At 43.0% G+C, this 13,264-nt stretch overlaps 1 protein-coding gene across 3 annotated transcripts in view; it reads left to right on the forward strand.

Annotated features, from left to right (window-relative positions):
• Positions 1-2,709: 2,709 nt before the first annotated feature.
• SNX6 (sorting nexin 6) overlaps positions 2,710-13,264 on the forward strand; it is a 73,480-nt gene continuing 62,925 nt past the window's right edge. The window contains exons 1-3 of one of the 3 annotated variants that reach the window (XM_036353285.1): positions 2,710-2,786; positions 2,945-2,992; positions 6,055-6,191. In XM_036353285.1, the coding sequence (XP_036209178.1) occupies positions 6,135-6,191 (57 nt within the window). In that variant the 5' untranslated portion in view covers positions 2,710-2,786; positions 2,945-2,992; positions 6,055-6,134. The remainder of the gene's footprint in view (positions 2,787-2,944; positions 2,993-6,054; positions 6,192-13,264) is intronic. The other 2 variants (XM_036353293.1, XM_036353301.1) reach the window with 2 other exon arrangements.

A 13,264-nucleotide genomic window follows, 5' to 3' on the forward strand; every position in this document is an offset into this window, starting at 1 on the left:
GAAAATCAATGATGAGAGAGAATAATTGATGGCTGCCTCTTGCACACCCCGCAATGGGGATCGAGCCTACAAACCTGGGCATGTGCCCTGACTGAGAATGAACTGTGACCTCCTGATTCATAGGTTGATGCTCAATCACTGAGCAATGCCAGTTGGGCTATTTCATACATTTAAAGTATTTCTTTAGATAAAAATTGATTTTTGTTTGACAAAATGTTCAAGGCAAATACAATTTTTTATTTCCAAAATTTAAAAGTAACTCTGCCGAAACCGGTTTGGCTCAGTGGATAGAGCGTCGGCCTGAGGACTGAAAGGTCCTAGGTTCGATTCTGGTCAAGGGCATGTACCTGGGTTGCGGGCACATCCCCAGTAGGAGATGTGCAGGAGGCAGCTGATCGATGTTTCTCTCTCATCGATGTTTCTAACTCTCTATCTCTCTCCCTTCCTCTCTGTAAAAAATCAATAAAATATATTTTAAAAAAATAAATAAATAAAATAAAAGTTACTCTAATTATTCTCTAAAATTTTACTATTTTCTAAATCTTCCAATCACTTGTTTTTGAAGCACACTGTTGGTAAACTATTTGAAATTATAGCATTTTATGTTCATGTAGCTAAATCTTTGAAGTAATCAGATTGTGACTCAACATACCTTTCTTTTTAAATTTATATAAAAGTAGATAATTTTAGAGAAATCTATCAAAACAAGATAAAAATTGATTATTTGGTTAAAAGTATTAGAGGAGTGGTTCAGCTTTAATATCTTCTTGATTTATTTTATAAGTAGTAGACAAATCTGTTACGTGAGCTTATCTTAATTTCTTTTCTTTTGATATTCCTTAATTGTAACTGGCTTTTTGATAGCTGTTAGTATTATTACTGATAATTCCTTTTTATCATTGACAAAAGATAGCTTGAGACCTATGCTCAGAAAGGAAGGCTCAGGTATTAATGAGCTACTTAATTATTTCAAGGTTGTGTTCTCATGAGTTTTCAGCTACTGATTTTAATGACAGCAACTACTATATGCCTTATTAAATCATTTTAGTTGGCTACACATATTTTAAATTATGTCCTTTTTCATAACTAGTAATTTTTAAATTTAGCATTTGAGAATTTCAATGTTTCTGGACTTGGCTTACATATTGAAATTTAAAGCCCTTAATTAATGATCAGAGCTCTTTGAGGTGGTCCTATATGACACTTCTTGACCTTTGTCCACAAGGACACACCTGATCCTCCCACCAGTTGTACACATTAATTGTAGCACCGCTCTTCTCTCTTCATCTAGGAAGTGGAGCTTTACAGGCATTATCTTCAATCCAGAAATAGGTCATTAGGACATATTGGCATTTTTTATAAGCAACAAATTACTGGAACATTCCTTCTGACATTTCACCACACTACACTTATTCTGAATGATGCTTCATGACTCCCAATGGAAAACACTACTCTAGTACTTATTATAATGCACTGGGTAACAATAAAAAAAGACAAAAAATAAAGTCATCCACCTAATATTGGAAAATAACCCTTTTGGGGCAGTAACTTAATCTCTCTATGCCTCAGTTCTCCTTATATACAAAATGAAAGCTAAAAATTCTCATGGAAGAATTAGTAAATTTAATACTATTGTTTTGAGAGCTTCCATTCAGTAGGATAGAACAAGGGGCCTGGCAAAACGCAGAGAAAATAAAATGTGGAGGGCCTGGAATCATCGGCTGAGGAGTTAGATTTTTACATATGGAGACTTGTAACGATTATTGAACAGGCAGTAGTGTAATCATCAATAATATCTGTATCTCAGGAGGAAAACGGGCAGCAGTGTGTGGAATGGAGGAAAGAGATATGGAAATTAAAAAAAGTTAAGAGAATCTTGCAAAGATCCAGAGGAGATACGCTGAGGGCAATTGCTGTGGAAGGACGTTGTGGGGAGGAATGGGACCAGTTTAAGTAACAGCAGGTAATCAATTACAGAAGCAATCGCATTTAGTTACTAGACGGTGTAATGAAGGAGACGCAGGATTTGAATTGGACTTTGAGCTTTCTAGCTTTAACACCTAAAGATGCCATTGATTGAATGGAAGCACAGGATTGCTTGTGTGTGTGTGTATAGGTAAAGTGGTCCGATGTTAAGGAATGGTTTTGCCTTGTTACTTGAACTGCCTGTGGACGCCCGTGTGATCTACACAGCTGGACAGCTGAAGTAGGTGTGGGGACATTTCTTGGTGTAAAGGAAAGGAGCGCTCATTTTTATAGCGCTCAACCATTAGCGCCCCAAACTCTCAGGTAGTTATTTATTACCTTGCCAGCAGTAAAAACTTGATTACAGCCTGCCTGCTGACTGTTAAGGCCCTTGGTTCCCACAGCTTCTCCGGCAAAATATTAATTGTGATTAATTATCCTGTGGCACAAGACAAAGATTAGATGACTTATTGAGGCTTCCGGAGGGTGCTTGCTTGGTTTTTCGCCGCAGCCCTCAGGGAAAGAGAACTGGACAGCTCCCCCAGGGGCCCTCAGCCCAGCGGGGCCAGGGCCCGCCGTCCTCTAGCCGTCCCCCGCCAGTGGGTCTCGGCCTTCGGGTGCTCAGATCTTTGGCAGAAAGCCCCGCCTCCCTTCCTCCCGGCCGGCAGACCCCAGCCCCGGCGCCGGTGGGCGGGGCTGTGCAGAGGCCCCGCCCCCGTGTCGCCCCGCCCCGCCCCGCCCCTCCCGCCGCCGTGGTCTCCCTCCGGCCCCGCGGTGCGGAGCGCGCCTGCGCTGGCCCTCGCCTCGGAGCAGCCATGATGGTGGGTGTTCTCTAGCGGCGCTGAGCCCCCGGCGCGCGGTGGGGGCCGTGGGCGCGGGGCGGGCTTGGGGGCCCCGCCGGCCTGGCACTAATGTCTCCCTTTGTGTCTCCCTCACTCCGTCCTTTCCCCGGGTGCGCCGGGCCCCTCCGACCTCGCAGGAAGGCCTGGACGACGGCCCCGACTTCCTCTCTGAGGAGGACCGCGGAGTAAGTTCTACCTCCTCATTCGCGGGACCCTCCCTCCCCCGCCGTGGCCCTGGGGTGTGGGACGCGGAAGGGTCCGGGGTCGCGCGCCACCCCTTCCTCGCCGGCCTCCTTTCAGTTTCCTCGCCACCCCGCGCCCCGCCCTTCTGCAGCCCTTCCTCCCTCGGGGACGCTGGGTTCTGATTTCCTGGAGACCCGCGGCCCCTGTCTGGTCCCCGCCCCGACTCGGACCCCGCAGTGGACCTCCTCCCCTCCCCCCGGGTCGGGGCGTAGGTGAGGAGGGGGAGGCCGGAGCGGGACTCCCTCCCCTCGCCACTTTGGGGGGCTATGAAAACCTGTGCTCAGACCTTCCTGGCGGCACCCTCACTTTCCCCGTGCGGACCTCTTAAACCCGCGCCCGCCCACCCTTCTTTCTCTCTAACACTGGTAATAAATAGTACGGGCTTTTCTAAATTATTCTTTGCGAGGGATGCTGCACGCACCGAATCTTAACTCTTCTCCACTATCCTACCAGATTTTGCAAAGTGCTGATAGCACTTTTCTTAATGTCCAAAAAAACGCACCCTTGTCAGAATTAACCTTGTTTTGAAGTGAATTGCGTTCCACTTCAGAAAGGACCTTCGGGCTTCCGACTTCTCCCGACCACTCTCCCCACCCCCCTTTGCCTTTGCTGACGGGTGGTGATCGTTACAGTGCCTTGTGCAAGTGAACACTTGGAAAATATTGATATATGATGATTGCAGCTCAGCAAGGTTCCGTGGTTCACTCACATTTAACAACCTGCACTTTGTTTTTCCATTTTAATTTTACTTACTCATCTTAGGTAATGTGAGAGACACATCTGTTAGTCGATTTGGGGCAGGCGATGAAATATTTTTAGGATATTATTGATGTTTTTTTAATAATAGGTAGCATTCGCTGATGACCTTTATAAAGCTTGTAAATGATAAGACAGATGCAGAAGGTGCTGCATACTTTTATTTGCTAGATGATGAATTAATGAATTTCTCAGTTTACACAAAAGCATCATTTAAAACTTTAGCGCAAAAGCCTCATATAGTATTTCTGGTTATTTCTAAAAATTGTAGTTTGATTAATTTTAAAATGTGTGTGTGTAAATGTGTATATATATCTTCTGGGATAAGATAGTGGAGTTAGATGACCACTTATATTTTGTATTTTATTTTTTAAAATATGTTTTTATTTTAGAGCCAGAGGAAGGGAGAGCAGAGAGAGGGATAGAAACACCTATGCATCAAATATTCATTGGCTGCCTCCTGCACGCCCCCTGCTGGGGATGGAGCCTGCAACCCTGGCATGTGCCCTACCGGACTGTTTTCAAATATAAAGTATATGGCCTTTTACTTATTTAGATAACAGCTTCATCATATTTTTGTGGTCTACCAGGAAAAGCAAACAATTTGCTTCCTGGTAAAAATCTGACTAATGTTCAGTAAAAGTTTCAATTTTTTTAGTATTTATATTGATGTAGAGTATTTTCCAGTGAATATTTGTGGTCCTGGCTTTATGCCTTTGGTAAGATTTGCTTATAGAACTGGGACCACTTAAGTAATGTGTCCAAAAACTTTTTTCATGTATTATAAAATTAAAGGTAGAGGAGGACAAAGAGCATGCCTGACCAAGAGGCTCTTGTAGAATCTTTTTTTTTTTTTTTTTTAAATATATTTTATTGATTTTTTACAGAGAGGAAGGGAGAGAGATAGAGAGTTAGAAACATCGATGAGAGAGAAACATCGATCAGCTGCCTCCTGCACATCTCCTACTGGGGATATGCCCGCAACCCAGGTACATGCCCTTGACCGGAATCGAACCTGGGACCTTTCAGTCCGCAGGCCGACGCTCTATCCACTGAGCCAAACCGGTTTCGGCTCTTGTAGAATCTTATAGATGAAAATAGACAAACATTACCATGAATTAGAAAGCACTTATAATGCCATGATGAATATGGATGTATGTCCAGTTCTTCCTTATTTTTGTCCTGTGGAATTGATAAATCATAATAACAATAATAATAATAGCTGGGTACTGTGTTAAAGCACTGTCGAGGCATTATCTCATTTATCCTTGTGAAGCTTTTAGTATTCCCCTTTTACAGATGAGAAATATGAACCTTAGAGAAAGTAAGTAGTCTCAGATCACATGGCCAGGATAGGAATGAGAGAGGTGGACTTCAAACCCATGTTTCTGACATCAGACACAGTGCATGTGTTTCTCAAAGGGGCCTTGAAACACTTGCATGGTAACCGCCTAGGCCCTAGGGGTTTCAAAAACAAGTTTTCGGGTCTGTGCCCTCATAAGTAAGTCAGTCTCTTAAGGGAGGACAGAAAACTACTTTTTAAACAAGAACCCAAGAAGATTCCGCTGTGCACTGAAGGTTGATTATAGCTGCATAAAGTTATCCTGCTGTTTCCTCATTTCAGGAATAGAACTATCTAGCCTTTTAAATTTCTTTGTGTCGTACTTGTTCTGATAGAAATAGATTGCCATAATCAGAATTTTTAGACATTGCACCTATGTTTTGGATTACCTTGTTCAGCCTTTTAATAGTCTTGATAGAGAAAAAGCATGAAGTGCATATTTGATATAAATTGCAGAGGGGACATCACAGATTCAAAAATAATAATGTAAGCATTTCATACAGAGCTGCAAGTAAGCAAAATTAAAGTCAATATGTTTAAATATATTTTTAAGCAGCCTTGAATTTTCATCATGATATTTAAAATAGAAGAGAACCTTACAGTCTCAAGAAAATATTGTTTTGTAGAAACTCAAAAAAAGACCTTAAAAATACACAATAACAAAAATAATTGGCCACATGAATCTCTTTAGCCATGGCTCTACATAATAGGGGATTTTTGATTTTTCACAAATGAAGGCCTTTTAAATTTAACATTATATATTAAAGAAATGAGCCCTTTGAACTTGACACATTTGCTCTGATGTGCTTGTTAAATAAGGGCAGTGGATGCCTATGTGATGAAATAATTCTCTTAGCACTTGATTTGAATTTAAATAATATGTTTATTGTTTCAAAATTACTTCAGGTGGAGTATCTGCATCTCTCCTGGACTCCTAGCTTTGTTCCTCCCTCTGTATTTCTTCATAATGTCATCATTTTCCGATCATGAAGCAAAAAAATCTGAATCATATCCTCCATCCCCATATCAGAACAGTCACTGAGGCAAGTTAATTTCACCTCTGAAATATTCTGTATCCTATCTTCCAAATGTTGTGTGTCCTATCTTTCATTTGCATGGCCCCAGTGAAGGTCTCTGCTATTTCTTGCCTAGATTGTGGCAGTACATGTCATTGGTCTGTCTGCAGTCTTACTACTTTTAAATCCAGTCTTCACATTACTTCTAGTTACCTAACTAAAATAATTAAATCATATAGCACCACTAGCCAAAAAACGTGGACCCAATTCTTTTTGCAACAGGGTCCAAACTCCTTAGGCTAGCATTAAACACCATTAATCATAACCCTTTAAGGCTGGCTTCATTTCTCAGTATGTCCCTCCAGATACACACACTCTAGGCATAGTCTCATCTACTTGTCACTGCCCAAGCATCTTTCTCTGCATTTTATTGTTTTTTGTTTTTGTTTTTTTAATATATTTTTATTGATTTCAGAGAGGAATGGAGAGAGAGAGAAACATCACTGATGAGAGAGAATCATTGATTGGCTGCCTCCTGCACGCTCCCTACTGGGGATCAAGCCCGAAACCCGGGTGTGTACCCTTGATCGAAATCGAACCCAGGACCCTTTAGTCCATAGGCTGACGCTCTATCCACTGAGCCAAAACAGCTAGGACTGCACTTTCTTGTTTTTGTCTACTTCTTTTTAAATTTGTTTTTTATTTATTTTTATTTTTTTATTGTTTTTAGAGAGAGGAAAGGAGAGGGAGAGAAACATTGATTTTTGTTGTTCAACTTATTTATGCATTCATTGGTTGATTCTTGTATGTGTCCTGACCTGGGATCGAACCCACAACCCTGGCACATCAGGACGGTGCTTGAACCAACTGAGCTACCCCACCAGGGTTGTCTACACTTTAATGCCTGCTTTGTGCATGCTTTTCAGTGTTGTGAAGTGCTTTATTTTTTTCCTCACCCTTTTTTTTTTTTCCACTTGAAACTTGATTTATCTTTCAAGACTTGGCCCAGATATTTGCATTTTCTTTTGTACCTGCACAGCATTTAGCTTGAATACATTCCACGTTTATTGATAGTTATTTTAGGTAAAAATGTGACATAGATTGTGTTGGCAGAGGATAAGAAGATGAATGTTGGCAGAGAAAAGGAGAAAGTTTTTGCCCTGAGACCATCAGTGTAATGAGGAACTTATGAGAAAGTGCTTAACTTTGTTGAAGGGGGAGTAGTGAAGATCTAATGATAACCACATACGATATAACATTTACTACTTGCCAGGGACTTTGATATATTGATTTAATTATCATCCCTGTGAAGTAGCTGCTACTATTATTCCTACTTTGGAAAGTAAAACTGGGGTTTAAATTAGCTTGCCCAAGGTCACATAGCCAGTATGAGCTGGATTCAAACTCAGGCAGCCTAACTCTAAGTTCTGGGGTAACCATTATACCATCACCTAAAGAAGCTAATCCTTAAATGTTGATCAGGAATTTTGTGGGAAAATTTGCTAATATATGTAGATAATTTGGTCCCACCTGGAGCACTTGTTCTTACTGGAAGCAGGGTAGATATGGATACTACAGGTAGAGTGTAAAGTACATAATGATGAAGGCTCCAAGCAGTGGGAAGTCCAGGGGATTTGAACCTGGGTAATACCTATGCCCAGGTGAAATTAGCATTGCAAATGCTCTGATATTTAGGGGGAGGGGCGGGAAGGGGGTGGATTGACTTTTTCAGAAAGCAAAGAAACCAGTCAATAGATCATTGCAGTAGGCCAGATGAGGTGGAACTAAGGCAGTGGAAGAGAGGATGGAGGGGACATAACAAAGAGATATTTAGGAGATAGAATTGACAAGGCATCGTGACTAAATAAATACATGGGCTGGGCAGAGGAGAAGGAGAAAATGAGGAATATATACATAGAAGAACAGAGTTAGAAGGTAGATAATAAGTTTGGTTTCAGATATGTTAGCTTTCAAGTGCCTATGAGGCATCTAATCTCTTACCTGCTAAACTAGAATATCAGGTCTGTGTGGGTGAGGATTGTGTCTTTTTATTGCTCTATTCCTAGCACCTAGGACAGTGGCTGGCACATTGAAGATACTAGGTTGTTTAATAAGTGAAAACATCCAGGGGGATATATCTGGTTGGTAACTTGAAATTGTGATTGGGAACTTAAAATAAGAGGTCTGAGTTGAAGATAATAATTTAGGAGTAATTAGTCAAGAATGGCTGCCCTGCCCAGCTGGCAGGGCTCAGTGGTTGAGCCAGGAGGTCACAGTTCGATTCCTGGTCAGGGAACGATCCCCAGTATGGGGTGTGCAGAAGGCAACCAATCAGTGATTCTCTCTCATTATTGATGTTTCTATCCCTCTTCCTTCCTCTCTGAAATCAATAAAAATATAATTAAAAAAAAAAAAGAATGGCTGCCCTGGTCAGTTTGTCTCAGTAGATAGAGCATTGGCCTGCAGACTGAAGCATCCTGGGTTCAATTCTGGTCAAGGGCAGGTACCTCAGTTGCAGGCTCCATCCCTGGCCACACCAATGGAGGGTGCTGGAGCATGCAGGAGGCAACCAATCAATGTGTCTCTCACATCGATGTTTCTCTCTCTGTCTCTCCCCCTCTCTTAACATTCTCTCTGAAAATCAGTGGAAAAATATCCTTGGGTGAGGACTAACAACAACAAAGAAGAATGGCTGAGATTGCCAAAGCCAAATAGCACCCAGGGGAAACCAACATTTAAAGCCCAAGGGGAAAAAATGGATAATTGGTGGAGCTGAAGGGAATAAGAGCAGAATAAGAGGAGCCCCAGAAGTTAAAAGAGTAGCCCTAGCTGGTTTTGCTCAGTGGATAGAGCCTCAGCCTGCGGACCAAAGGGTCCCAGGTTCGATTCCAGGCAAGGGCAGGTACCTTGGTTGCAGGCTCCTCCCTGGCCCAGGCCCTGGTCAGGGCATGTGCAGAAGGCAACCAATCAATGTGTTTCTCTCGCATCAATATTTCTCTCTGTCTCACTCTCTTCCACTCTCTAAAATCAATGGAAAAATATCCTCGGGTGAGGATTGAAAAAAAGAAAAAAGAGTTGTAAAGAAGCGGCCAGAATGATCACCAAGGTAAATAGTGCAGAGAGGTCAAGAAGACTAAAAATTACTGGATTTGGATATTAGGTACTCAGTATGTGAAGAAGGTTTTGTGAGACCAAGGCTACCTTGACTAGAAGAGCAGTGTATGAGCAGGTCCTGGAGCAGACAGGAAGATTGAAAGCTCAGGTGGACAAACATTTTGGCCCTACACAGGACAGCACTTCTGAGAATGTGGAGAAGATGGTGAGGCTAGCTTTATTTGTAGAAAGGTTTATTGGTGCATCTGAGGGAAAAACAGCCGCTAGTGTTTATTTCTTTGGGATGTAAAAGGCAAGATCACTTGTTGAGAGTGGAGGTGGAAATGTCGTAAAGTGTTGAGTTGGTAAAAGTTTGGAGTAGCTGCTGAAGGAAATCAGAAGGGGAGCTGAGCAGATCTGCTCAGGATTGTCCAAAAGTTTGAAGAGCCTAATGCAATTTGGAGACCAGTAATTTGTAGTGGATCAGTATAAACAATTATGAGTTTTGTCTGGCCGCACTTAGCAGCTCAAAAAGAAAAGAAAGTTGCCCTGGCCAGTGTGGTTCACTTTGTTGAGCATTGTCCCATGCACCAAAAGGTCTCCAGTTCTATTCCCAGTCAGGGCACATGCCCAGGTTTTGGGTTTGTTCCCGGTCAGTGTACGTACCGTCGGGGTGAATACCAAAGGCGACCAAGTGTGTACCAGAAGCAACCAGTTGGTGTTTCTCTTTGTCTCTCCCCCTCCCTTTCTTCCTCTCTCCCTCCCTCCCTCCCTCTCTCTAAAAAAAAAAGAAAAGAAAGTTGATGGTCAGCAGATCATGTGTGTGGGAATTTGCAAGCCAGATATGGCACAAGAGCAATTCAAGTTGACAGGACCAGTAAGAAAGGTATTGGAGCCCTAACTGGTTTAGCTCAGTGGATAGAGCGTCGGCCTGCGGACTCAAGGGTCCCGGGTTCAATTCTGGTCAAGGGCATGTACCTTGGTTGCGGGCACATACCCAGTGGGGAGTGTGCAGGAGGCAGCTGATTGATGTTTCTCTCTCATCGATGTTTCTAACTCTCTATCCCTCTCCCTTCCTCTCTGTAAAAAAATCAATAAAAAAAATATATTTAAAAAAAAAAAAAAAAAGAAAGGTATTGGAAAGATATTTGTGACATAGGGAGTGGATTAGAAAAGAAAGGAAGCAGCAAGGGGGCTAATAGACTGGAAATATATGGAAAAGTCACAAGGCTGGAAGGATTGATAAGGTCAGATTGTACACAGTAAAAATGGTGGGAGAGTGCTTTATTACATAACTAGAAGCCCGGTGCATGAAATTCGTGCACGGGGAGGGGAGGAGGGTCCCTCAGCCCTGTCTGCATCCTCTCCAATCCTGGACATCCCTCTCGTAATCCGGGACCACTGGCTCCTAACTGCTCACATGCCTGCCGGCCTGATCCCCCTAACTGCTCTCCCCTGCCGACATGATCACCCCTAACCACCTCTACCTTGGCCCCGCCACCATGGCTTTGTCCGGAAGGTCATCTGGAAGATGTCTGGTCTAATTAGCATATTACCCATTTATTAGTATAGATATTGTCTTCCTCACTACTACAAATTTCTTGAAGGCAAGGTTTTTTTGTTCCCCTTATATCCTCCACCTAAGGCCTAGGACAGTGGTTTGCATATAAGTGCTAAAAAAAAAAAAAGTTTATTGAATAAATTCATATCAGCATATTGTCTAAAGAGTAAAAGTTTATATGTGTACTACCAGTAATATAACTTTGACCTGGAAGGAACACATAGCAAGACACCATTAGTACTACTCTAGTAATGTTTTATTGTTTCTGGTATGGCCCATGAGAGGAAATCTAGTTGCAAATGCCAATTATGACTTTTCTCTAGCCACCTTCAGCATCTCAAAATGTAAAAAAAGTTGATGGTTGAATTGATCCTATATGTATGAATTTGCAAGTCAGTTATGACAAAAGAGCAGTGGGAGTTGAGACCAGCAAGAAAAACATTGGAGTGACCTATCATGGGACCCTAGTAATGTTTTGTTGTATCTGGTATGGTATATGAGAGGAAATCTGGTTGCAAGTGCCAGTTTCCAGAAGATCTGTGTGTATAAAAGGCTATGCTAAGTGTCCATCCGGGTAATGACATCACGTAGCAACGCCTGGCTTCCTCTCCCTAGCAACTAGCCTCCTTGCAGTTTCTTCAGCCCAGGAACACGATTTGCTTTACAGCCTGGTGGAAACATTTTACACTTTAACCAAATGTCTGGGAAGCATTTTCATGTACCTCATCTCATTTGGTCCTCACAGAAATCCTGGAGTACGTAAATAGGAGACTCGGTGTAATCATATTTTCTTTTCATTAGCTGGAAAATGGAGACTTAGAAAGCTTAGAAACCTGTCCCGACTGAAAAGAAGTAAGAAATGGTGGACCTTGAAAATGACTTCAGGTTTTCTCACTGCACAGAATATAGTCAAACACTGCTGCAGTCAAATATTTTACCCTTTGTTCTCCCTGCGTGATCTACAATAATAATCTGCTTCGTGTTGATATTTACTGCTGTGTTGCTGACAATTACCTGAAAGAGAAGTTGGGGTGCTTCACTGGGCTGGAAAAAGTTTAGCTGCATCAGAAAGCAGGTCTAATTAACACATTGTTTGCGGGTAGTTTTTATCACGCGCTAACAGGTGGCGCGGGCCATTTTTGCTAATTTTTTGCGCAAATGGCAACATTCAGTAAAATTACGATAACTTGCCGAAACCGGTTTGGCTCAGTGGATAGAGCGTCGGCCTGCGGACTGAAAGGTCCCGGGTTCGATTCCGGTTGGGGGCATGTACCTGGGTTGTGGGCACATCTCCAGGAGATGTGCAGGAGGCAGCTGATCGGTGTTTCTCTCTCATCGATGTTTCTAACTCTCTGTCTCTCTCCCTTCCTCTCTGTAAAAAAATCAATAAAATATATTAAAAAAAAAATTACGATAACTTTAGTTTACGTATTTATACGTTACCCGCATTCTACCGCTAGTCTATAAAAAACGTATTAATACGTGTCCTGCGCTCTACTACACTGGTAGAACGTATAAATACGTTTCCCGCATACAATGTGTTAAGCAAATGTGTTCTATCTCTGTAAAAGGCTAGGTTGACTCGCGCATGCATGATACATATAAAGCTCTCACTGGCGCCAATCACACGAGTGTGTTTCGATCTGTCACTGTCAATTGTGAATTTGGTTTGACACTCCTATTAAAGGGTGAATAGCAATATTAAAACATTTCTTCTAAGTAATTTCCTTTCAATATGCATGAATTCATGCACTGGGCCACTAGTCTAATCTAATAAAAGAGAAACATGCAACTTGACAGTACCTCCACTACACCCACCAGCCATGCCCACCAGCCAATCAGGAGCGAATATGCAAATTAACCCAACTAAGATGGCGGCGGCCACAGAGCTGGAGCGAGCATGAGGCTTGGGTTGCCCCCGGCAGTGGAGGAAGCCAAGCTTCCCGCCTGCCCTGCCAGCCCTGAGCTCCGCTCAAGGCTACAAAGTTTCAATTCTAGAAGATAAATAAATCCCAGATACCTGCTTCCAGCCGCAGCCGTGGCCAGCCTGAAAACAGCCCTCAGCCCTTCACCCAGGCTGGCCAGGCACCCCATTGGGACCCCCAACCCCACCCTGAAGGGGCTGTGGGCAGCCTGCAAACAGCCATCAGCCCCTCACCCAAGCTGGCCAGGCACCCAAGCAGGACCCCCACCCTGATCCAGGACACCCTTCAGGGCAAAACAGCCGGCCCCCACCCGTGCACCAGGCCTCTATGCTATATAATAAAAGGGTAAAATGCAAATTGACCCTAACAGGGGAATGACTGGGAATGACTGGTCACTATGACACACACTGACCACCAGGGGGCAGATGCTCAATGCAAGAGCTGCCCCCTGGTGATCTGTTTGCTTCCACAGCGGGAGTTCTGCTCAGCCACAAGCCAGGCTGAGGGCTGCCAGCACAACA

The sequence above is a fragment of the Myotis myotis genome, unplaced genomic scaffold (genome assembly GCF_014108235.1).
Source record: "Myotis myotis isolate mMyoMyo1 unplaced genomic scaffold, mMyoMyo1.p scaffold_m19_p_1, whole genome shotgun sequence".
Classification (NCBI taxonomy): Eukaryota; Metazoa; Chordata; class Mammalia; order Chiroptera; family Vespertilionidae; genus Myotis; species Myotis myotis.